Source organism: Haliaeetus albicilla, chromosome 15, assembly GCF_947461875.1.
Source record: "Haliaeetus albicilla chromosome 15, bHalAlb1.1, whole genome shotgun sequence".
NCBI lineage: Eukaryota > Metazoa > Chordata > Aves > Accipitriformes > Accipitridae > Haliaeetus > Haliaeetus albicilla.
The window spans coordinates 30143963-30170233 of NC_091497.1; the positions used below are offsets into that span (position 1 = coordinate 30143963).

At 41.4% G+C, this 26271-nt stretch overlaps 1 protein-coding gene across 5 annotated transcripts in view; it reads right to left on the reverse strand.

Moving 5' to 3' along the window:
• Positions 1-26271, reverse strand: part of ELF1 (E74 like ETS transcription factor 1) — a 93507-nt gene that overhangs the window by 22322 nt on the left and 44914 nt on the right. For 4 of the 5 annotated variants that reach the window (XM_069802625.1, XM_069802623.1, XM_069802626.1 and 1 more), the window contains 4 exons: positions 18919-19228; positions 10650-10824; positions 2386-2493; positions 1614-1778 (listed from right to left, as the gene is read on the reverse strand). In XM_069802625.1, coding sequence (XP_069658726.1) covers positions 1614-1778; positions 2386-2493; positions 10650-10824; positions 18919-18990 — 520 coding nt within the window. In that variant the 5' untranslated portion in view covers positions 18991-19228. Of the gene's footprint in view, positions 1-1613; positions 1779-2385; positions 2494-10649; positions 10825-18918; positions 19229-19617; positions 19835-26271 lie in introns of those variants that run through there. The other variant, XM_069802627.1, reaches the window with a different exon arrangement.

Sequence of the window (26271 nt, forward strand, 5' to 3'; positions counted from 1 at the left end):
AAAAAAAACAACACAAACCCAAAAGAACCCCCCCCACACACTGTACGTCATCCTAAAGTGCACTACAAAATTTATAAGATTTTGCAGCAATTGTTGTACACCAATGCCTTACAAATCCCTCGACATTTTGAAGTAATACTTCAACATCACTCAGACCATACCATCTACCTCACGAAGTCTCAACTTCATTGAAAATTAGTAGTTAGTGTAACACTAAGCTGATGCATCTTTTCTAGTATTTGTTCTATCTGATATAACTGTCAAAACCAAACACGTTTGCTGTGAAGCAACTGGTTTTCTAACCTACAGCTAGGGAGGAGGAAGGAGTGGGAGTAAGCAGAAGCACAACACGAAAGAGGGTATGAAAGCATCAAGCCAAAGAAGTTAAATGTCTGGCAGACAGCAGCCCCTTGTTTTGACCCACATAGCAGCCAACATGAAAAAGAAGAAGAAAAGAAAAGAACAAAACAAAACAAAACCAGTTTAAAATCCTCTTATAGTTGCTTATCTCACAGTAGTGCACACACCATGGTAATTTCCCCAGCAGCACTCGCGGGGCAGCTGCTGGTAAAGCTCTCCTCCACAGCAGTTTCAGTTCAGCTTTCTTACAGCAATCGGAGACTTCCCGACCCACACCCATCCCGACCAGACCTTCTGACACACACAGGGCTCAGGAGGCTTCCCCAAGATCTCCAGAGGCCGATGTGCTCTCTCTCTCACATAATGACTCCCAACATTTGGAAGTAGCAGCAAAAGTAGCAGCAAAAATGCACTCTCATTCGGCAGTATGGCTGGGTAGCAGGAGCCCTGTTCTGGAAGGCTTTTATTGCACAGGGGAACCTGTCAAAGTACTCATGCTCTGAGTCAGCCTTAGGATTAGTTCCAGAAATGTAACTCTCTTCCTTTATTTTTCCTTTTTTTTAAGTTTGTTGCAACAGCACCTCACATCTGCCTGCACTGCATGACTCTTTTCCACCGCAGACATCAGCTTCAGGACCTCTGGTGGGGTCCACACTCAATCAGGGTGGGAAAACAGGAGCAGAAGGTCTAACACCACTTCATTACTCTGGCACAGCACTGAATCTAATGGAACATCACTCAGTGGACACTATGTGAACGTTACCTACCGCAAATGGGACTAACACTTACTATAGCATGCAGCTATTTAAAAAAAACATAAAATTAAACCGTTCATATTTAAGAAAAGCTAAAAAACCCTCCTCATTCTCATCCCATATTCTGAACAGATCAAGTATCTTTAGTTGAAGCTAAATAAGAGCTAATTAAAGTACTTCAGGATTCACAGTTACAAAAGCTCTATGGCTTGTACTGCAGTTCTGCTCTGAGGAAGAAATTATAAATAGGAACAAGCAGAGATTCATGTTTCCCATGGGATAAGCCATCATTGCTACCTCTCCAACATCATTAGTATCTAAGCACCAGCATTTGCACTCACACTACCCAGTAAAAGAATGCGTTCTCTGTATGTCTAGCTGAGCCCACTCAGTTATTTTGGGCTGGCACCCAGAATGGTTCCAGACACCCACAGGGGAGGCGAGTGTGCCACCCAGTGCTCTCCTACTCCACGCCGCTGTTCTCCAGTAGCATCTTACCTTTTTTCTTCTTTGGTTGTTCGAATTCTGGAGTCTCTGGTGATTCAGCGTAAGGGTCTGGTGCTTGGTGAACTTCCACCACCTCAGGGATCCCATCAAGCGTGACTGACACGTGTGTAATAGGAGCCACCATATCATCATCTTCAGTTGTGCCAAACATAGTCGCTTAAGGAAAAGGGACAACAGGAGTATTTTCACACAACCACAAGGACTTTGAAAAGCTAGGTTTTTACAGCAAAAATTTAAACACAGAATAAAATAAAACTATGACACTTAAGGCCTTCATGGTAGAGAAGACTAGTTCATAATGGAATATATGCGCCAACAATGTTTTACAGAAGCACTATTAAAATAGAACAATATAATGATAAAACCCACTCCCTCAAAAAGCGCAATTATTTGGTGATCACACACTTTTATTCACATTTAAAGCAATCTGCAGATGTAAGTGTATATTCTTTTATCTTGACAACATAAACAGACTAATCCTCTATCAGCCAAACAAAACACTGCAATCTAAACTACCTGACTTCATTCACACTTTCCCTCTGTAATTTTCGATTCTTTCCTTACCTGTTCAACTCTGGCATGGCAATAAAATCCTTCATTGCATACAGCACTGGATTTCTGATATCCAAACTATGTACGTAAAGGCTACCTGGAAGCAAAATAATCTTACCAATTCCATGCAACCACGCTGCACTGAATCCCTCCTTCTTTCACAAATAAACAAGGCAAATACAGACTGGATTTGCTTTCATAAAAAACTTACTTATTCTTTTTTCATCCAACATAGGACCAGGGGAGTCCATATTGAGAAGTGCTTCAGCAGCCTCGATTGTTTCCATTGTTTCATCTCCATTATGACAAGATGCTTCGACTAAAAGCAAAAGAGAAAAATTAATTCTTAACAAGATACAAACTGGACTTAAAGCTTAACATGGTATTTATTCCTATTTCATTTCTAGAAAAAAAAAAGCGGTAAACACTGTCTTCTACTAGATGAGTAGTAACAGGTTAGCTGGGGAAAAATGCACACTGAAATATTTATTTCATTTATTTAATACAGTACATTTTTCAGATTGTATGTATTTAAAAAATAACAAAACCAACACAAACCCTTTGTTTCTGCCTCATCTTTCTAACCCCTCTCTTTGCTGATCAAGCACATGCAGTAAAACACAATACTCGTGAACCCTAAGAAATATCACTACCACAAACAATATTCCAGACAGTATCCTTTAAAAAAAGCAAACCTAATTTCTTCTTATGGTGGACCAAAAGAAGTGAATTCCATAATTAACAGATGTTCACCAAAAATATCCTGTTATTTAGCCTGGAGGACAGAAAAAAAAATATTCCACAAGTTCAATTAGAGAGCACATGATCCGAAGGTGTAACTGAATTGTAAACCACTCAAATCCATGGGTATTTCAGGTAGGGCTAACAGTGCAGGCTCCAGGAACACAGTGGAAAGCAAACGTAACACAGGAAAAACAATACAGAGGGCTGGCAAACTTTTCAAAAACTTTGACTACTAGACAATCTCTCATCAATCTCATGAGGGTGGTCATTAGACAAATCCAAAGCTCTTGAGCATTAATTTATAATTAAGGTCATCTGAAGCTACGCACCAAAAAAATCCAATAAAATATCATTTTGCAAAATAACAACTGTCCAAGAAGATAATATTGGTTTGACTGGAGGAGTACCTTACCTTACCTTTGGAAAAAAAAAAAAGGGGGGGGGGATTTTTTTCAAAATAATTGTAGCATGACTAACAAGTTAGATGATAGTTCCAGCACCTGGTACCGTAAACCTGTAGAACTGTTTAACACGTTCTTTTAGAAATTACTCTTTGTTGGATGGAAATGCACGGGCCAGGCTGCCTCATCCATTAACACAAATCTGAAGCTACGTTGGGGAATTCACCTGCATCTATCAAAGCCCTACAAAGGGCTGCATTAGTATTCCCCTCCCTAGGACACCAGTGAACCTCAGTTACTTTCTCAGTCTGGTCATGAGTCAGCTTCACACCCTCTCTCCTTGTTTAGCTTTGAGGAATTTGGGGTGGGGCAGTCACAAAAAAAAACAAATAAAAAAAAAACCCAGACAGACTAACTGACAGAGCAAGCAAAAATGCACGATAAAACACAACACAATGACCTTGCAACATCTCTTCTTCGCATAAAAGCAACAGGTTTATGCCAGAATTTCTATACTTTAAAGAAAAAAAAAATCAAAATACCACAGTAACAACAAAGCACCCAGCTCACTAGCACTAAACAATCACACAATTAAAAAACCAACCAAGCAAAAAATCCCCAGTTTCACCCCAAATGTTTACAGCTTCAGCAATCCTATTATTAGGAGAGGTCAAAGACAAGTGCATACATTCACACACCAGCCCTACCTCCTCCACCCAGCTGTGATTTACAGGCAGTGCATCGAGCTCAGGAGAAGCCTCCTTACCTTCTGGATTTTTTCTTGACCTTAGTCCTACCATGCCCCAAGTGTCAGAGGCTCAGGCTAAGACAGAATAAAGCAGATGGGTGTTGGGAACCCCTGACCCAAACAGCAACTCACCCTGTTGTCTACAGGACCCCCTTCACCCCACATCTTGCACAGATGTTCAGACAGTTAAGGATCTGCACCTTCTGGCTGGCATCTCCAAAGAGGCTTAAGAAATGAGAAATGCAGAGCTGGGGAAGAGGACAGCATGAAGAGAAAAGGGGAGGTAGTGAGCATGGACTAAGGTCCTGGCTTGGGAAGCCATAGAGCGAGAAAGGGCAGCAAACCACTGACACTTTTGTCGTGCAGCTTGCAGGCTCAGGAGCTCAGCCCCAGAGCATCTCAGCCCCGGGAGCCGAACAGCATCCCTAGGGAATGTCCGGCCAGCTGAGGAGGAGACAGAACCGAGGGCAGCCCATGGTCCGCAGGCACGCTCACGCTCGTCCTGGCAGTGCCGACTTGATCGCTTCTGGTTGTAAGTTTTATCTGGATGGGAACTTTCCACACCGCCTACCAGCATAACGAAGACCACGATAAGGATGTCACCCTAAATATAGGCACACAGCACTGCCAAAGCAGTTGTCACCAGTTCTGGCGTTGTCTGAATGGAAACAAAGGTAACCCGCCACGATCCAGCTCAGCCACAGCCATTGAGCAGGGCTGGTGTACGCTGCTACATACAATTTAAAAGCCAGCAGTGGTACCCCCGGGTTCTCGGTGCTGCAGGTGGGGAGGAGGGAGCAGCCGCTGTTTGCTCCTTCGCTGGCAAAAGCTCTACAAGGAGCAAACCCGCCTGCTTGCTTTCAGGTGCTGAGGTGACGGAGCAGTCAATTCTTCGCTCGGAATAATGGCAGGCGAGGCAGAGGACTCCAGCTTTACATCGCTGTTACACCGTGTGGCTAGAGATCGACCATCCACATCCAAGACTAATCAAAGGAACTCTTAATAGTCATATAAATCATGTAAATGTAAACATTAACATAATTTGATGCTCACAAAAACTATAAGGAGCGCCAACTATCTGTCTATCCCCAGACATGGAATGGCAAAAGTAAGTTTCTTAACTACATTAATGCGCGTGCTAACACCCTTCAAGCCTCTTAGAAGATGACTTCACAAGGTGGTTTGAGCCAAATTAGTATTTCCCTGTTGCTGAAAAAAACAGGGCTGTGGTTCTTCCTCCCAACTCTGCCCCTGGTTCATGATCCAAATTCCTGTGACTTAAGAGAAGCCAGGCTTCACGTTTTTTTGATTACGCAGTGAGACAATTTAGTTTTATAAAATGGCTGAAAAGAAGTTTTTGGGGTATTTCTGGGTTAGCAAGTTGAATTCCAACAACTCGAGAGCTAACACAAACAAGGTGTGGAGCACCGCACAGAAGAGATGGAGGGACACCTCTCTGTCCTACTAGCAGCAGGATCCTAATTCGCATCACTCCGCTTGAGACAGCGCTTGGAGATAACCAACTCAACCACCAAAGGCAAGTTGGTGTCTGTTATTTTAGTGTTTCTCCTAATGTTGCTGAAAAGTATTCCTATCTCTGGCAGTTATGATACAGTCACAAATTTAAGAAGAAATGGGATGAAATACCTCATTTGTTACACTTTGGCAAAGTCAGAGCTGAAAGAATGGTGGTGGGGGAGGTCATATCTGAGAAGCATCAGATTTCAAATGTTATCTTAAATGGTAGAAACTTTAAAAAAAAAAGGAAAAAAAGAGGGAAAAAGAAGGAAGGAAAAAAGGGGGGAGGAAAGGAAGGAAAAAAGGGGGGAGGAAAGGAAGGAAAAAAGGGGGGAGGAAAGGAAGGAAAAAAGGGGGGAGGAAAGGAAGGAAAAAAGGGGGGAGGAAAGGAAGGAAAAAAGGGGGGAGGAAAGGAAGGAAAAAAGGGGGGAGGAAAGGAAGGAAAAAAGGGGGGAGGAAAGGAAGGAAAAAAGGGGGGAGGAAAGGAAGGAAAAAAGGGGGGAGGAAAGGAAGGAAAAAAGGGGGGAGGAAAGGAAGGAAAAAAGGGGGAGGAAAGGAAGGAAAAAAGGGGGGAGGAAAGGAAGGAAAAAAGGGGAGGAGAAAAAAGAAAAAAGGGGAGGAGAAAAAAGGGGAGGAGAAAAAAGAAAAAAGGGGAGGAGGAAAAAGAAAAAAGGGGGAGAGGAAAAAGAAAAAAGGGGGAGAGGAAAAAGAAAAAAGGGGGAGAGGAAAAAGAAAAAAGGGGGAGAGGAAAAAGAAAAAAGGGGGAGAGGGGAGGAAAAAGAAAAAAAGGGATGGGGGAAGGGAAAACCACACCCAAAAGTAACTTCATCTTTTTTCTCTCAGGGTACTCTACAAGTTCTTGTTTATCTGAGTAAGCCACAAATGTAAGCCTCTGTATCTGCATGCCAATTACAGCCCAGTTACTGTGAATCGAGGTTCGCTATGAATCAGCACTCACCGTTAGCGCAAGGCTTGCCCAAACACAGCTTTCTGCTCTTCTCACCTGGCACAGGAAGAAACTATGCCTCACGCTGGAAGTTCCCCACCTCAGTCCAAAGTCCTGCTTTCCCTACTCCTGCCTAATGTCTTTTTTGAAAGCTTTATACCGCTTTCAACGATCCTGTCCTGCTCCCATTGCTTCCCTGGTGGCCGGCAGCTCGTAGCGTGTACAACGTGAGTCCTTGTCCAGGCCAAGATAAGGGCTGTGCTAGTCACAGCTGTGTTTAAATTCACTGCTGGTTTTACTATAGACAAAAACAGGGATGGCAGAGCCTCAAAATAACATCAGAAGAAATCTAAAGTTGCTAAAAGTAGAAAGAGAACCATTAAGCATGGACATAGCTCACTTCTGCAGAACAGCTGGCTGTTAAATTTAAGCAATTGCTTTTTAGTACCAACTCTGAGCTGATTGTTAATCGACACTGGAAAACCGAGTTTAAGAACACAGGTGTTTCAGGAGACCTACACATCACCCTTCATCTTCTTTTTTAAATAAGGCTTTAGAATTTGTAAAGAAAATTATCTCACTGGGGAGCTATATGAAAAAAACCTCACTGTTTTTAACCAGATGCTACGTGCAGCAGTGAGTAATTTCTTTACAAAGTAATTGAAACTGTACCCGTTGTTTTTACAACTGGCATCTTGTTAACTCAAAATCCTCACGGATTAACACTATGAAGTTCAGTTTCCACCTAACTACTCCTTTTGGCTTCTTTGTAGCATCACAAACGATCAGCAAAGACGCTGGGTTTGTGCAGGACTGCAGTACCTAACATCTCTTTGCCTTCATTCTCCTACCTGACCAGCTTGGCTTGTGCCACGAACGCTAGAGCTTCACTGAATGTACAAGCCAAATGCTACTGAACTTCGAAATGCTGTAAAATAAATTCTGAACTGGTTATTAAGCACCGTTATTGATTTGTGAAAATGCACACTTCCACGCTCCCTATTCAGACTATGGCACAGGGCATCTAAGCACAAATTTTCTGTCCTTCCTCTCTCATCCCCCCCCAAACTGTCTTCAGTGCAGCCGCTACCCTGATCCCACAAAAACAACAGCAGAACAGGTGAACCACAAAATGGCAGAGTTTGATTAACTGTTATTTTTCTAAATTAAACTGGCCAGACATGACAAAGTTAAAAAAAAAAATAATAACAATTAAAAAATGTTTTCGGGAAGTTACATAATCCCATTAGTTCCTCCTTCCTGTGCACCTTATAACCATAATTAGTCACATTAATAAGTTACATAAAGTATAGCAAATTGTACCATCCGACATGTTGGCGTAGAATTTATTCTGCACAAAACGTTATCCCCTATATTTTTCAGAGAAAAAAAAATAAATCCGATATTCCCTTTAGAGATAAAACTTCATTCAAAGCCAAATGCTACGATTTATTTTGTTAATCACCTTTTACTACATGATGGTTAATCATTTAAAAACCCGTAATATTGGCAACAAACTGACCATATAAATTGCCATCACAGTTTTTGCAGGGAAAAGTGCTTTTAAAGAGGAGGGCGATAAGGCCGGTCTGCCTATTCATTATAAAAAAAATTACAGCATGAGCATTAACCTAACTAAAAAGCTGGATGTTAGCCATCTTTCAGCAGGGTTTCATGTGAAACAGATGCTGTTATAGTTTTCTGCAGGTTATAATTCCTACTACAGTAAGTAATCACCAATGTGCAATAGCTGTGGTTTTGAAGGGCTGAAGCTACATCCTATAGATGGAAAAACCTACCAGTGCCCATCATTCTGCAGATAGATCCCTAAAAACTATTTGCTTCAGTTTCAGCAGACCTACTGCTAGTTTCTGTTAGTTCAGGAGAAGACAGAAACTTAACGTATGACAGAGTCATAAAACAGTACTGAAAAAACAGTAACTTTAAAAAAACCCCAATCCTGCATATTAAGCAGCCATTTCTCAGTAATGTTTAGTCACAAATGATGGTGGTTTCAGTTTCGTTTTGCTGTGAACTTCAGTCTTACGAATATTTTAATGTGGAATTAGTACAATCTTCATAATGTCTGATCCTCTCTCAAAGGCATAACATGGAAGTAACTGAGAAGACTGGTACAAACTTCAAAGAGCAAAACAACGCATTTCACTGTTGAGACCAAACACGCCCCACGGAAAAAATCAAGAAGGGAACTTCAAAGAAGGGAGGAAAGAAAAGCAGCTGAAAAATCGAGTAGGTGGGAAATTTCAGTTACGATTAGCCCCATTTCAGAGGAAGCCTACGGCAAGCCTTGCTTGAGCCGCGTCTCTTCCGCAGCAGCCGCCTTGCAGCGCAAGCGGGCAGCTGCGGCCGCAGCTGATGCTTGCCTGCAGCGGGCAGGGAGGTGACGGGGTGCTCCTTCCCCAGCGTCCCCTCCTCACCTCCCGTGGGGTGCCTTCGCACCCCCGGGCCCCCGAATTCTGCCCGAAAATTTTGCCAGAAACCGGGGGCTGAGCTGCCAGTGCTGCCCGCCGTGCATCCCGAGCAGGAGCTTTCAGCAGCGGTGCTGGTCCCTGCCCGACCTTTTCCAAGGAAAGCTCACAGCATGCACAGTAGCTAGCGGGATGGAGAGTGTGGAACAGGTGATTAGTTAACATCTCCTCCACAACAATAATCTCTGCAAAGTGGCAGCTCTGGTTTTCTAAGGACTTTACCTTTAAAGAAAAGCAGACTGCTTGAACTACAATGGATGACGGGAACAATACCATACTTGTCTGCCTCCAAAGTATCCCAGAAACCCTTGGACACCATCGGTTACAAGGATTACATATTTTCAGTCTCTGGCAGCAATCTGCAAACCCTTCTCATGTGACCAGCAACAAAAAAAACGTTAACAAGAGCATTCACAAAAGTGGAGTTTCACAATTACTCATGCAAGTAAAAATTCACGCACAATATATTACAGTGAATATGGATTCATAAAAACAATCCACTATGAAAAATTCACACAGCCGCATTAAGTGGTGCTTAAGTAACACGCTGAGGAAATGCCAGTTGCAGTGTGAATAATTAATATGAATAGCAAGTGAATACTTGGCAAGAGGTCTCAACTTGAAATAATGTTTAAGTATGTAAAACCTTCTTGAATAATCAGCTAACTTATTTGTACGGTCACAGTCTGTTCACAGATAATTCACTACTAAGAAAAAAAAGGAGTCATTTTTATCAGATAAAACCATTTACTGAGAACAGCTCATGTCAATTTACTCTGTGAACTGTTCCTGATGTCAAGTTTTGTTGAGTTTTGCTTTTGCTTTTGGTGGTAAAAGATTGTATCAGAGTATGCCTTTGGAAATGTCAAAAGCATGACTGAAACCAGCAAGCTGTCTCCAGCCCTGGAGACAGTCCAGGTGTGAAGCCTAATGGCTGAAAGAAGATGCAGAAACAGATCCTCTCTCTGTGAAATATCTACCCCACCTTTCAGACTTGTTCTGCAAAAATGCTTCAAATATGTGCATTCAGTGAGGGGTTATTTTTTAAAATATGTGTCACATATTTGAGCTTTCCTCTTGAGAATTTTTTTGTGTTTGGGGCTACCTTTGTAACACAATTTACACAGAACATCTATATTTTAGGCATTAATCATTATTAGAGGTCCGAAATGAATACTATGCTGAGAATACCTACATCAGTAAGTCACTATAACGTGCACAGTTTATGGCTAATTGTATACCCTCAGGAACCTAAAAGCAGTACATCTACTCAAGCTGCATATTCCTGCTTTTTGGTATGTACATTTACTTAGGTAAGTACCAACCATTAAGTAAGAGCAAACAAGTCCTACAAAGAGCAAAGAAAAATCTTGTTGGTACTCTGAGCAGGACCCTGTCTTTTTCTCTGTTGATGGATGAAACACTTGACCATTATCAGCTGTGCAGCTGGGATTGCAAGCCACCTGCTAATAGTATTAATGATATTTTCTCCGTCTTGTACAGAATTAACAGCATTCAATACTACTATAATTTTGTTTCCTGTTGGTTTCTGTCATCAAGCTTTTTTCCACCATTAGCCACAGCCATCTTGGTGCAAAAACATGACACAGAAATGTTTTTATTGCCAACCTGTGAGGGTGATATCATCATCTTCTATGATTTGCTCTTCTGCGACGTCCAGAGAGCTCTCAGTGATCATGTCACTAGGTTCATCCACACAGGTTAAGCCAGAGTAGTTATGTAGAAGGTCTGCGCTAGGAACATGCTCCACGATGACAGCAGGGAAAATAGATGGATCGCCAAGCTGGGGGGTAGAAAAAAAAATAATTACAATAATGGTAGTTAGACTACATCCAGTCTAACCACTTACTGATTAATACTTCAGCAGACCTATACTCCATCACTTGAAGATGAGTACAGGAGGGAGTACCAAATAACAAGGTGATTTTTAGCACATAAAACCAAGTAGCAGCAGTGTCCCATTATGGGCCAGAGGCAGAATCTCAATGTAGTATCCAATACATTGACTTCACTCCAGTAGGTAATACCAGACTCCCACGACATCATTCTGCAGCATAAAAGCTGACAATACAGAGGAGTGGCGCAGCACAGTAAATGCTAAACTTTGCTGGCAGTAATACTGGGCAAGCAACTTGCTGCAAGTACCTTAATCTTCTGTTCTTCCCATCAAGCTGGGGGTGAGGGAGTCCTGTGGCTGTCAGGACTGGACGCAGCTCTCACAGGCACCAAGTTTCCCATGAGACCCTGGCTGAAGATCACTATTTTAGAGGACACTTGCTACAAGAGCAAGGGGCATAACAGGGAGTGCTTGATATACGTGCCGTAATACTTTCCCTAATTCTTACGGCTTTAGTCACTTGACATTACTTCCTCCCCGCTTTCCTTCCTAAGTCTGCTTTCAGGCATGACCCTTCTGTCTTGATGGTTATTTTGCATCAGATACAGAAAAAAAAAGAGGCAGCTGGGAAAACAGAAATCAAGCTGACTGGTAGTAATAAATAATAAGATGCACACTCTCTGAAAAGGCAACCATTCAACAGGAAGAGGTTTTCAGAAAATACCATTTACTACAGACACAGTATTTTCCAAAGCAAGTCTTTTAAAGTGTCATTTGCAGGAAGAAAGTCATAGCTGATGATAGCAGAGCAGGCTCAAAGAAAGTCTAGTGTAACTCTAAGGTTCTCTCACTATAAAAATAAATCACATTATGAATGTGGCAAGCTTAAAAAAAAACAAAAGAAAACAAACAAACAGTTGCTAAAACATGTTTCTGAGAAAGCCAGTATATGTACATTTGGTCTCACCCTCCACAGAAGATCACAGATATGCACAGATCAAGCAGGTTTTTTATTTAACCACACAAGAAAAAAAAAACAACCATATGATTATGAGCTTGCTTAGGGATTGCTCATGTCACACAGTCTTGCCACTACACACACCGCTACCAGTGGAAAATGGTATCAGAGCTATTGGCTCGACACAGACAATGGCTACAGGAGTAAGCCTCTCCTAGGGAAGAGTCTGGAATGTAAATACTGAAAGTAGAAAGTGCAATTAGAAGTTTTAAAAGACAGTAATTACCACTTTAATTTGCTCTGTGTTTTGTAAAACATGTCTCAACAACTGTGGTAAAGGGCAATCAGGAAAATAGGAAGAATTAAGAAACAAAACTACTATTTCTATGGGCTTTTATCATGGACAGTCTGCTAAACAAAAAAAACCCAACGAAACCAAAAGCAAAAAACCCCAACAAATAACCTACCTACTCTACCAAACATAAGCTTCAAAATAGAATAACATGGTGGAGATCAATAAAAACAAACAAAGGGCAGACTAGTTAGAGCCCTCTTGTGCAATGACGTTGCCAGATGATGGGTGTATATCGAGTCTAGTGATGGGACAGCTGCTACCCCACACCTTTGTGGCCACCCCTATCCAAGGCTGCATTTTGCCAAGGCTGAGAAACCAGGAATCATTGGTGGCCAAGAGGTCCCCGCTCCTCCTCAGAAAGAATCGTGTTCACATTGTGCATCCTGTTTGTTTCTTGACCCCAACATGCCTGATCCTATTTGCTTCCAGGCAAGAATAAACAGACAGATTTCACTAAATAAAAGTCATATCAATTAAAAAGATAAAGCACTGTAAAAAAAGAAGAAAAAGAAAATACTGTATGCATTAAAAAAAGGGTTTATTTTCAACAATTTGTTCCATAAACTAGAAGGAAGATGGTCCATTACAGCCGCATTACTGAGATACAGTTCATGCTCTAAAAATGGTGTAAAATACCTCAATTTCAGTAATATGACACAGTATATAGCTTTTGGGATGTAAGTTACATATATTGTACACCGATATATGTAACTACATTAAAAAAAAAAAAAAAAAAAAAGGATTACATACATCACTCCACTCAGGCTCCTGTCTCACCTGCAAGCAGGAAGAGTACATCCTTTCCAAGTACCTGTTCAGTATTCTACTGAGCAGGTAAAAACTATGGATTTTAGGTAGGGAAGACTTCAGTCTTCTCACCCTGCTCTAGTTCATAGACACTAAGGGTGAAGTTCATCTCGCCTAACTTCAGACAGCTGTGGTGCAGGCACTTGGACTTGAGCTGGGAACTCCAGGTTTCCTTCAAAGCCAACAGAAAGAAATGGCTGTTTCTAGGGAACAATTTCCCCGCCCAGTTTTAGGCTCCTGTGCTACAATCGGATGAATCATGCCCCCAAAACGCCTATTCCTCTCCATTGACTATGAACAGGTGGAGGCGTTGGGGTGTCTCTTTCTGACGTAGGTGCCCGTCTCCTACACCCTCATCGGCAAACGGCCAGCTGCCTCCCCGCCACGTCTTCCTCCCCGCTTCTGCCGTGGCACCCGCTCGACAGCTGCAGCGTCTGTAGATATGTTGATATTGAGTTGCCTGTGCTTATGATAAGCCTCGTGTTAGCTTCTTCTGGATAAAAAAATTACTCTGGCTCAGCACCATGCTTCTCTAATGACTGATGCTCGGGTCCCTGACTTGGCCTCCGAGAGGCAAAACCACCTCCAGCTCTGCTGTTATTCTTTAGTGGGGACCAGTCATAAAAAACTGTTTCAGAATAATACATGAAACACAGATAAAACCAACCAATTGTCACATGTTTTCAGCTCAGTTTCTCAAAGCCCTATTTATATTACAACCTACTCGTCACTCTGCTGTGAAACCTAATTACAAAAGCCCAAGCAGCCATGTGTTACTGAAACACGCTTCCCCACTAACCAAAATGTTTCCCGTGGTACTGAATAGTGCTGCTGTCACGCACTTCAGCAGCAGTTGGTTTGATCTGTATGATCAGATGTGATCTGCTCTGCAAGGTTAAACTGTATTTTGACCACGTCTAGAAACAACCATCATACACATATTCCAACACGGTCACTGTGTCTGTCCACAGGCAAAGAAACCCGTGGCAGGGGAATACCTCGTCACTTGAACTCAGCACTGGACCGTTGCTGACACACTACACTTCCAAAAGACAAGAAACAAACAGAAAAGCATTCACTTGTGGTAAGACACTTCAAATGTGGTTTTCTTTAAATTAATAACAGCCTTGAACTGGAATAGTCAGAGTAAATAGCACTTCTTGTGGCCTTTTATTTTAAAACCATTGTTACACCTGCTTCCAACTCATACCTTACAGAGGTACAATATGCGGAATTTCTTTCCTGCCACGGCTGTGAAAAAGCAAAGGCTGGAACAAATATCTAATATGCTTTCAGAGAGAAAAGCATTCATGCAACTGCACACAAATCTAATTTGAAATGAATTTTTGCAGAAACCATCATCACTTTTTTGTACAATAGTTGCAATTGGTTATGATTTCATTCAGTTTTAAAAGCTACTACTAATGTATGACTGTTGAAATGCAAAAGCTCACCTCGGTTCTTCTATCTCATGTTCTTGACTTCACTGAAAGTGCCTGAATCCCAACTGAGAGCCAAGCTAAAGCTTCCTGTAGCTCTGTTGTTTTAAGACACAGGAATAACTTTGTACACATTTAGACCTGCAGAAGAGCCCTTGTTTACTACGGCTCCCCTTGATGCTAGTGTGTAATGAGAATTACACACAGGGAAAACATTAAATTAAGGACTAGAAGGTAGTCATTCGATTAAGACAAATTATTTCTCTACTAGCAAGATCACAAAGTAATTTATTTCTAATACAAAGGTGGCTCTATGTGCACTAACAAAAAGGAAGAGTGCAAAGTATCCCAAAATTCAAAAACCAGTCCCAAATTAAAGTGTCAACAAAGATTTTCGAGATATCAATACATAAATCCATAGAAAAACAATTTGTGTATTTTTTTCCTTTTGCCTACTTCTGCTGCTTCATCTTTCTCATGCAAAATAGTTAAAACGTGACACCCTAGCTGTGCCAAAGCTTTGCTTGGCTTCAACACATCTCCCATGTCTGCTGGACACATGAAAGAGTTGAGCTACTGCTGCAATCTTCCCAAGTCTTACCCACCGAATTCCTCACTGTAGTTTATCTACAAACCAGTCTTACGGACCAACCTTTAACAATTCGGAGGAGTGCAAAGCTTCAGACAGATGCTGAAGACCATGGAAGGTCCCACGAGCAGGTCCCTGCAAGCATCGGTCATGCTCCATGACCCCCTGAAAACTGAACCCTGCCCTCCTCCGGGGGCCAAAGGCAGCAATCTTCCCTCCTGCTCTCAAATTCTTCTTGGGTGTTTGACATGCTGACAAGGTGTTTCTTTTTTTCTCTGAGAATTTTCTAATCAGCTGCCACTAACTGACAGAAGATCAAAACACCATCCTGGTTGAGGAAATGGAAAATAAGGAAGGGGATTTCTTCTGCTCTGGAGGCACTGTCTTCTCATACTACAAGTCCTCTAAAGAAGAAAACTTGTCCCAGGAATATGGTGACTAGCTTCTAACTGGTGTGTAATAAATTTTGTGCAAGTGATCGGTGGGAAAAAAGGCATGCAATAGATAGGAGCAGGGAAAAGCTACATAGGGAAGAAAAAAAAAAAAGAAACCTCAGTGAAAAAAAACTGTTTTTTTTAACACAGCAACAGAATTCAGACTTGCAATACAGTTGGCCATTTATTTTTTTTAAAAATACTAAACGAAACTAGGCAAAGTGACTTTGGTGACTAGAAAAATAGGCTTTGGTTTTCTCTTGCTGAAGGCTCCTGTGCCAACAGCAAAGGCAGCCTCTTGACTTCAAAGGCGTTCCCACGGCCAGCATCTGAGAAATTACCAAGTTTCACAGAGGGATGCTGAAAGCAGATAAATATCACTTGCTTTCCTGGGGGAGACAACCTCATTACAGACCTCACAATCATTTCCTTAAAGTCTTTGTAAAACTGCAAGTGGATAAGGGGGGAGGACTTCCTGCAGGAGCTGGAAATAGCCAAAAAAAATATATACCTTGGCCTCGACCAGGTGACTTAATGTTTCAGAAAGCCCACAGCAACACCACGGAACGTGGAAGAGCAAACCAAGGCATGAGAAGATGGTGCAGAAATCACAGCCCAACCTAAGGGCTTGGACCCCTCTTCCTAAGGAGAGGGGAAGAGAGAAACATCCCTCAGAGACAGAAGGTGTCTTCGGGCACAGGTTACTCCTGCTTCAGAGCCACTTGAGCATCATGCTGGGGACCCTGCTAGTAATTTAAGGGTTGCGATGATTCAGCGTGTCCCTAGCACCATTTAAAACTTCCTCATATGGATCCAGCCTCTGTGACTGCTTTTATTCAGCTTTTTAAATCAAGAATGTCCTGATCAATTATCACGTTAACTGTAAGTTAACAAAGGACTAAATGAAAGACATTGAGAGGAGAAGCTGCAGACGTGAAGAAAAGCCATTTTAGGCAGCGGCACTGACTCAGCCAAAGCCTTATGTGTACAGTCTCTCTCCCTCTCTCTCTCTCTCAAAAAAAGACAAACCATCTATTTAACTATGACCTCTGACACATAGCAGCAGCCAGGTTATCAGAAGCATTAGTGCAAGCCACTTGTTCCCTTCTCAAAATTACGAGGATATTTTCATCCCATCTCTTCCTCACCATACATGCACAATGCGATAAATGAACCCTCCAAGAAAAAAAAAAATTAAAAATCCTGTTTTCTAAACTGAAAAGGATAAAGCTGATAAGAGAGAGCCTTTCCCGTTCACACGGGGCCACGTGATCGAGTCCCTCCCATTGGCGTCTGCCACTGGCTGAATGCTTACATTTGCAAATGGACTGTTCATAATTTATGGTTGTTTAACTAAGACTTTAAAAAAAAAAATTAAAAAATAGCCATGAATTATGACTTCCCTGAAATACTGAGCATAGCTACCATCTAGACCCCGAATCTTTCCCCGCAGCTGTTCCATGTCCTGACAACTCTTGGCACAACAGGGCTCCAGGCAAAGTTTGACAAGAAAAAAAGTACCAAAGTTCTTGCAATGCCAGCTTTTGGGGGTACTGCAAAAATAATTATCCAAAGATCAGTTAAATGACACCTTTGTATAAATGTCACCTTTTGTATACTAATGAAGCTCAAAAAATGCTTTTGACCAACACAGAGCACTTCCAGAGCTAAAATTTTTGCAAAGTACACAAATGGTGTTAACCCATCCCTAAATACAACTAATCTGTCCAGAATTTAAAAACTTCAGGAGTAGCAATAGCAATAGTTCCTATGTTGTAAGAAGCAGATCAACCAGGTAAATGCAATAACCAATCTTTGGGGTTAATGTTATACTATAAATCCTTGTTTGAGCTAAATGTTGCTCCAGCTTCCCAGATGTTTCCCTATGCAGGACTCCTTTTCTACCACTGCATATTTAAGATCTACCTTTGTGCAGCCAGCTAGCTGGCTACCTGCATCTCTGACATCTGAGCCGAGTCAACCCAGTGATTTAAGAGGAGCTTGCATCTGACTGTTTGCAGTGATGGACCTTCTGCTATGCACTCTCCCTCTTTGGCCTTTTGCGTCTTTGATTTCATCACCTTTAGGGTATGCTACAGGATGCCGTCTTCCCTTAGGCTTCATCTGGAGTAGGATTTATTGGGGTTATGAGATAAACGCCAAGGTCGAGTTTGTTCTGGAGCTGAAGCAAGCTCTGTTTAGGGAGGTTTTACTGCCCTGTTGAGTGTATTTTTGAAGTTTTTCAGGTGAGCATCTGAAGAAATGGCAAGAGACAGAATGCATAGCTAACTGAACAAACCCACATTTGCTTGCACTACCCCTTCCAGAAACCACACTGAAGTAGCCCTCCCCATCTTAATTCTCCCCTCTCCCATTGGCTTGTAAAGTAAAGCCAGCAACGAACAACAAACAGAGGCAATAAATAAGGCTCGTTTTCAACTATGTTTGTGCAATTCCCATATCTAAATCCCCAGGCTACCACAAGCTCTGGAAAAATACAGGGAAGGAAGTTACATTACTAGTTCCACCCAAAACTGAGTTAGCACTTTAGACAGACAACACTCAGTTCATTGAAATGATCGCATGACTCTGACAGCAGAAACAGGTGACTGACCCAGCCAGATATTAGGCCATACAGAAAACCCAGAGACAAGATTATAAAGCCAAAAGTATTTTTGAAAGAGAGGAGGATAAATGCTTTTCACATTCACAGAAAGAGGAAGTTTGTCGTGGCACTTCTCAGCCCTGTAAACACTGTCTCTCTACAGTACCCAGACACCTAATTTCTTGTTAATAAATGCAAAACCCTACTATTAAACACCACCTATAGAGAAGCTGCCTGATTTTTACAATAGGAATCCTTCACTGAAGCCTCAGGACTCACAGGATGTGGTTTAGATAATCAACACCTGAGAGCCTCCTCAGATAACAACAGACATATTTTACCTGCAGAGTGAAGGAAACCAATTTGAATTACTTTGAAGCTTATTTCTGTATAGCCAGCATACAGTAACACAATTTAGAAACCAATCCGTATAAAGCAGTGAGCAGGTACCTACTGCTCCTTCTAGTCATCCGTAGTGCAACCATTACTTTTATTCAGCATGTTATCCTAGCACACTAGGGAAGTTAAAACTATTCTCAAATACCAGAATTTGGGGAATTCTGCATCACAAATGGATGGATTCTACTGGCACAAATCAGCGACACATGAAAAACATTTTCAGAGGAGGGTGTCTCTGCAATACTGCAGAAATTGTAACATTTCAACCGATTTCTGTTCTGCCCATGCAAGTTACAGGAAGCAACAGGAAGCTTTTGAAACAGCACAAAGATCTGCTGCAACAATAATGACCTCAATGTTTGCTTTTTTGAGTTTTACACATTTTTTTCCTCATGTTTTCATAGTATTCCTAGCACCAACTTGCACAAATATGGTTTCTCACACCATCCCATACCTGCTGCTCATCCTCCATGACGTTGCTGGCAAATTCAAACACAAGCTCATTCTGCTGTACAACTGCTGCCATAATAACGCATTCCCAGGTCTCAGCTCCACATAAGAAGAAAAGTGTTCTTGAATATGAAAGAACGGAGAGCGTCACCAAGGTCCAGCTGGGCAGAAAGGCAGGATCATGAAATCAATCAAGTATCAGTGTTCGTATTTCTTAGATCATCGGTGTTCCTGCGTTCTTCTCTTCTCAAAGAGAAACAAACCAAAGGAAATCCTTTCCTGAGTTGTTCTTCCCACCTCAATAGCCTTTATCACTGTGGAGGGAAAAAATAAAAAATTTGTAATTAAGAAATGATTGCTTTAGCTTTTTCAAATAGTAGCAGTCACAATAAAGCTCACTCCAAACTGTAACTGTTGTATCTAACTCCAAGGAAGTCAGACACCTTTGTTATCTTCAGAGGTATGACTTTTACTGGTTAACATAGGCGAATTTTCATTCCCTTAGAGAGAAAACTGTTTCAGGAAGTAAGACATGAGTTTCAAAGTGTTTCATATTAAAAAGCACGAGACTAAGAAAAGGTTACAAAAGTTGGCAAAAAGAAAATCCATCTTTTCATTTGATTCATATATGCAGTTTTCACATTCATTAGTAACTCTTATCTTTAAGGTATATTCAAAGTAAAAATAGAAAACCCAGACTGACCTACTCAGCTATAGGATATCTCAAGTATATCACCTTTCTTCTTCACACACAGTTCAAATTTAGCAAAGTCCTTATTTTGCAAGTAAAATGCTCTAGATCCTGATTCCCACAGTGTCAATCAGATGAAACCAGTAAATAAATTCTTTGTACAATCCAGAGAGTCCTTGAGTTCCTACACGAAGCAGATCTTCAGCTTCTTGTTAAAAATGCACTGTAAACGTATCCTTATCTCTACCACAGGCTCACAAGCAGCCGGAAGGAAACAGCACTGACCACGTCATGGCAAATTAGAACAGGCAAAAAAACTGCACGATACAATAGCAAAGAAAAAAAATTATATCCCAAACTACGGCATGTAAACAGCTTCACTGGAGGGATGCATGCCTACATCTCCCACGTTTTCATTTACTCATCAGCACCAAAGGTAAACATGGTTAACATGAGCTTACAAAGAGGTGTGCTATGTCACTTCTGATGAAAAAGGCGAGCACAAGACGGAATCTTTTTATATGACTGAGGTGACCAATACATTAATTAAAAAATCTACCATTTCAAAACAATAACAGAAACAGGTGTCTAAAATTAGGAACCTAAGGAAGTTGATGCGTAGGAATTTAAATCCATATGTTTTTAAGGAAGAGAAATGTTTGGTGCCTAGCATTTTGATCAAAATCCTTTAAACTGCCATTGATTATGGGCTGCTGTGACAGAAGAATAAGGAGCAGCGGTCTAACCTGTACCCATCTAGACTGAGACCCCCAGGAAAGCCTCTGGGCGATTTCAGTGCCATTGGCGAGGATTAACATCTGCCTTTGTACAGGACGTTTAACTTCACCTCGTTTTTGCAGCAGGCTGAAACTCAGAAAAAATGAAGGGCATCTTCCTCTCCCCAGTACCATGCAATTTAATTAGGGAGGATCGTGTCACAGGGTCATACTCCCTCACTCTAGGAAATGTAACAGCTGTTTTTCCCATATAGATTGTGGTATTCCCAAATTCCTAAGTAGTGATGGCAGAGCATTCAAGTATTTATGTCACTAGATCCTACCCTTCTAAGAAATCAGGAAACCCAAGATTATGCAAACAGGAGAACCTCCCCAACTTCCAAAGTGTGCTTTAATTAGCTGTTAAAGGGCTCATAAAAGTAGCCACAACCCTGACTAGATGATATTTGCATTAATGAGACCTACATGCATGAACAGAGAAGGATGTGCTTCGGAACCATGACTGTTCAACCTCAGCCCTTGCCATTTTGCAGGATGACCTGAATAGTTAACAAGGCTTTCTCTGTACTTCAGCAGAGCCATAGCACTGAAAGGATTACATGCAACCACATAATCCTGGGTAGCTTCCCTAAATGTAATTATTTGGCCCCGCCTTTTAGAAGGTAAGAATACAATTAAGAAGTTTCATACACATGCCAGCACAGTGGGACTGAGACCAACTTGTCCCATCTGAGACTCCTACCATCCTGTATGCCAGCGTGAAAATAAAGTACATAGTCATATAATGTACAGTTTAATATTTCCTACAGACAGTGATTGAAGTGGGTCAATCTATGTCAATAGGTACATACCAGATCTTTCAGAAGAGAGGACAGATATGGAAATTTATTTAAGTACAGCTTCTATTTCGGTTACTGCCTACAAATAAATTGTAACTCTCCAATAAGATGAAATAATAGTATTTTAAGTCACTCCCTCTAATCAGTGAAGAGTAACTTCACTCCAAAGGATTACTGGGTGAATACGAGAACTGCCTCAGCTTCCAAATTGAGACTTATTTTGTAATGGGGGTTAAGCTAATTGTCCAGGGAGAACCAGAGCCGGAATACAGCGAGGACTTACAATCATCTCCGTTACACTAATCGAAGCCACATGCATGAACAGAGTACAAGTTCTTAAGGTCCGGTAACTTTCTAAGGTCAGTAACAAATAACAGCATCAATGTAAAATCAGGATAAATGAGTGCTGGAGACTCAGGCTACCTAGTAAACTCATGAAGTGTAAGGAAAATTGGAGGTACAGCCACTGTAAGACAGATTTACAAGTTCCCTGCATGCATTGGGAACTAGTATATTCTTCCATTAGTGCCAGGTCATTCATTATTCTGTAAAATATTTATATATTACAGTAGATACTACAATACCAAGATGCACACTAAATGCCTAAGATCCAAAAGCTGTGGCAGCAAACTTACTAAAAGCCATAAAGAAATCTTTCCTTACTTTGTATTTAACCCCCCCCCAACAAAACCCTCAATGCAAAACTAATCATCATGATTTAATATCATTTAAGAGACTGCAGCAGCGTAATGCATTTGATCCCAAAGGGATCCACACAAACACTACTTAGAATAGTCACAGTCTATAGTAGCATGAAGTTCCTAATCATCTGATACCATTGCAGGAACAGACATTCAAAAGCTGTTTTACCAATTCAGCACCAGGGTGACACAGTGATATAAGACTATATAGCAGACTGGTCCTTCCCCCTTACACCCTCTCCCCAAAACCTCCAAGAAATCTATAAATAAAGTCAAGTGATACCTTCTTCTTACAAGAAAAGAAACATGTAACCACAACATTACGACCAAAGTCAAAGACAAGTAAGTCAACAGGCTTTAGTAAGCCTTTACATCTAACCTTATAAAGGTCAGGCACCCTATTATTATTTACAGGAAAATTTTCATTACTTCTTTAGCGGTACATGGTAATAGCAAATGATCTACTGGGCAATAACAGCATGGCAAAATAACGCGAAAGTACTTTCCTTTAACCCATGTCACTTTCTCTGGCATATAGAAAACAAGAGCAGCTTTTCACAGAAGCCAGCACAATTCTAAACCAGCTATATTTTCCTCCACATCTATTTTTATAAACTGTGGTTTCATTATTCCAAGTATCACAGGATCCTGCTGTCTATAGGCTAACACAAACATGACTATTGTTTTTGCTATATAATGCCACTTATCCCCCTGCCTGATTTTACATACATCTGTGATTAGAAAATAAGTTATTTGCAAACAGCATAAAATGCGTAAATTGTATTCACATGCACAATAAGCTTGACTACATACAAATAGTCCTGGGAGAAAGGGAACCCAGTATATATTAGCATAAAATTTACATCAAATTTTCAGAACTACAGAATAAGTCAGGTTTTGCTTTCATTTTTACTAATTGTTGTAGAAACCTATTATGAAAAGCAATATTAAGACACAGCAATATAAACAAACATCTTAATTTTGCTTAATACTTGAAACTGAACATACAAATACATTATTTCAATCCCTCTGGAAATTCCCCTCCTCTGCTGATTTCAACATTTAGAAACAACCTCCTCAATCAGCCTGTCAAAAAGCACATTCAGCCAATTTAACCCTTAGTACACCGCTACTCTGGTATCCCAGAAGATGCATTGGAGGACTCCTTCCAGCTAGACATCACAACTTTTTTCCCCACTGCTCTTCACCATATATAGCCCTACTTAGCCAACTCAATAAAGCTCCTAAGAAATACCTCCAGAACCAACGTTTTTGATCCCAACGGTGAAGTTGCAATAGTGCAACTAGGCTCCATCTTGGAAGTAACAAATCCACAATTTCTCCTTCAACTCCGGACAATATAAGCCAGTGTAGCCCCTGCTGCCTTAGCATTCAAGCACTGTAATGCAGAACACTGAAATAACACAGCAGCAACACAGAGGAGCAGGTGGAGCAGGCATCAAAGTGCCAGGCACAAACCCAAAAATTTGCTGAAGAAGCTCAGCTATAAACTTGGAAGGCTCAAGTCTTGGTACTGAGAGCACCCCAGCTGAGCTGACAGATACCTCCAGCAAGCTACTGGATCCAGTCCCATTTAGGGTTACTGAAGATGACTGTACTGCCTTTTTTTGTGAAATTAGTAAGATCATTCGTACATTTAAAATTAAGAACCAGCTTAGCTGCTTTAAGATTCAAATGCAGATCTGAACCCCGAGCTACTGCTGAAACAGCTCAACTCATTTAGCATGGGGACAAATGACTTGCGATTGAAATTTCCCATTGATTTTCTAAGACTGCAGCATTAGCTCTAGCCTAGAAGTGTCAGAAGTTGTGACTTAACAGAAATGCAAAGCTGCATTCTCAATATCATCTTGGATGAGGGAGGAAGAGGAGAGTGAATGAGAAGAAAGGGAAGTATAAAGACATCACCTGGAAATTTTGGACTGAAGGACTGAAAACCATCCTGGTAAGGTCAGGCAAACATATGGATGGTAACTGCACCATTTCACTCAAGTTTCTAACTCCTTTCTACCAGTGGAGGTTAAGGATGGATCAAGCCAGAGCCAGTCCACCCTCTGCAGAGCTGCATCTTTTTAAGATACTGTGCAAGTAATACATTGTAGAGTCTGGTTTTCTTAAAAAGGGGGGAAAAGCTGAATGATATCACAGTTGTCATATCATAGAAAACCCAAACCCATGATGATCTTTATGGTCCACACTAAGCATAAATGCTAACAATAAGAGTCTACTGTGGCATTCTTCACGGATTGATTATTCCTATTGAGTAATACGAAGAAATTGCACAGAACAGGGTCTCTGAAACATGTCCTTAGACCCGGGGCATCTGTAGTTGACAAAATGACAAGCAAGAAGAACAAGGTAATATATGTTACTTGGCACAAGAAGTTTCTGAAGACTCAGTATTTCAACTACTCACACAAATTAAAGGAGATAGGAAAACAACATGGTAAGTGTATATCACCGAGGAAGGAAAGAAACAGCGTAAGGAACAGCCTGAAATCTTCTGAAAGCATCCACGCTGCCTAGGGGAAACTGTGCAAAAAGCAGCTGACATAACAAAAGTCAACAGAGTGACCTTTGCTGAGCTTTCGTTAAGGACAAAGAAATCATCGGTATCAATAAATCCCTGTTTTGCAGCCAGGCTGGAAACCAGCCTTTGTCACCACGAGCTCTGGGCTCTCAGTACATATACAGCAAGGAGGACAGAGAGTAAGAGGGTTCATCTGTTAAATATAAACAAGCATGAAAAAAAAACCCAAAACAAACAACAAATTGGCACGCAATTCAGTTAATACAAAAGAAGTGAAATTAACTACCTCTTCCCTTAATCTCACATAAAAGCACTTTTACTCCAAAGAGAGCAGAAAGCACAAATGCAAGCAACAAGCTCTTCTTTGGCATCACCAAAAAAAAATAATCACATTTTCATCTTCTCTTTTTTTTTGGCAACTATGCCTTTTAACCCGAATATTTAATATGAGGCAAGATTCTCTTCCAGACTACTAACAATAACGGGCTCCAGCACTGTTTATACAGACTCCCCCACCCCTGAAAACCTTCCTCTTCCTATCTCCCATGTTCCCTGATACTTTTTAAGTCCCTTTTACTTAGCACATTTATATAACACAGCTGTTGTACACAAACGCAGCAACCCAGCAGAGCGCTGCTGGGAAATCTGAAGAAAATGACAGTGTGGTTGAGGCTTTCTTTCATCTGTATCCTCTCCTGCCAGCATGCTCAACCTGTAAAGGTAGCCCCAAATCAGTGTAGGTGCGTAGACGTAGAGCACTGTAAATAATTGATTTATGCTGCAGCAACAGAAGATCAGACTACCACCGAAAGGCCAGTCCTAAGCATCAAGCTAAGAGATACTGAGGCAAGGCAAGCTCTCCCCAACTCTACCACTGAAGCTCTCGAGCTCTGAATAAAGTATCTGAACATCTGCTAAGATAAAGTGCAAGCCTCCCTTATCTGATCAGGCAAGAGAAAGGACACATTGGGTTTTAGTCACCTCTCCGCAAAGTGTTTGCTCTTGCAAAGTAGAGCCAACTCAAGAGGAACAGTTAGCTGTGACTTGCCCTAAAGCAAGGGAGGAAGGGCGCTCCAGGGGAAAGCAAGGGTCCAAATCCTCTCCTCTGCTTCCCCACTCTCCTGAGAAGAAAGTAACTGAATCTTGCATTTCCATAGGTTGGGTGCATGGTGTAAGAAGAGGTTAGGGAGGTGGGACATCACAACGCCAGCCCTCCCTTCCTCCCCAAATCGTGTCAGAGATTGGACCTCCCTCCCTCCCCATGTGCCCCCCTCCCCGATCAAAACTGCTTAGTGGATTCAAACACCAGTTTGCAGCTGTCCAAATTGCACTTCTTGGCACATTAGACACATAAAAGAGAACATAAGGGTAAATTTTCCAAAGTGGTTATATGACCTAGCAGCCTTGGCTATCCATGGGGCTTTGAAACTTTTCAGATTGAATTTGGGTCACTAAAGCCTCAGCTTTCTAAAGCCTCAGCTCACAGATAAACTGCATTACTTCAACTACAGTTAGATAAAAGCCACGTAATGTTGCTTCACTGCATAGCACCTACTCTACGTATCTGTGTGGATGCATGCATACATGTACCAGTTGCAGTTACAGAAACGTGCTTTATCCTAATTTTTGTGTATGTGCACATACACACACATATGTATATGCTAAAATAAGTATATGACATGCATGCCCTTCTACTTACTTGACTCTTTACTTTTGGTGCAGTTGTTTTGGCTACCAAAGAAGCAAAAAGCCCACAACCTCTCACATCCCTATACAACAATGGGGTATGCAGAAGTGCTCCTTCTCTGCTTCCAGTTCAGTCACCTCTACCCACTATT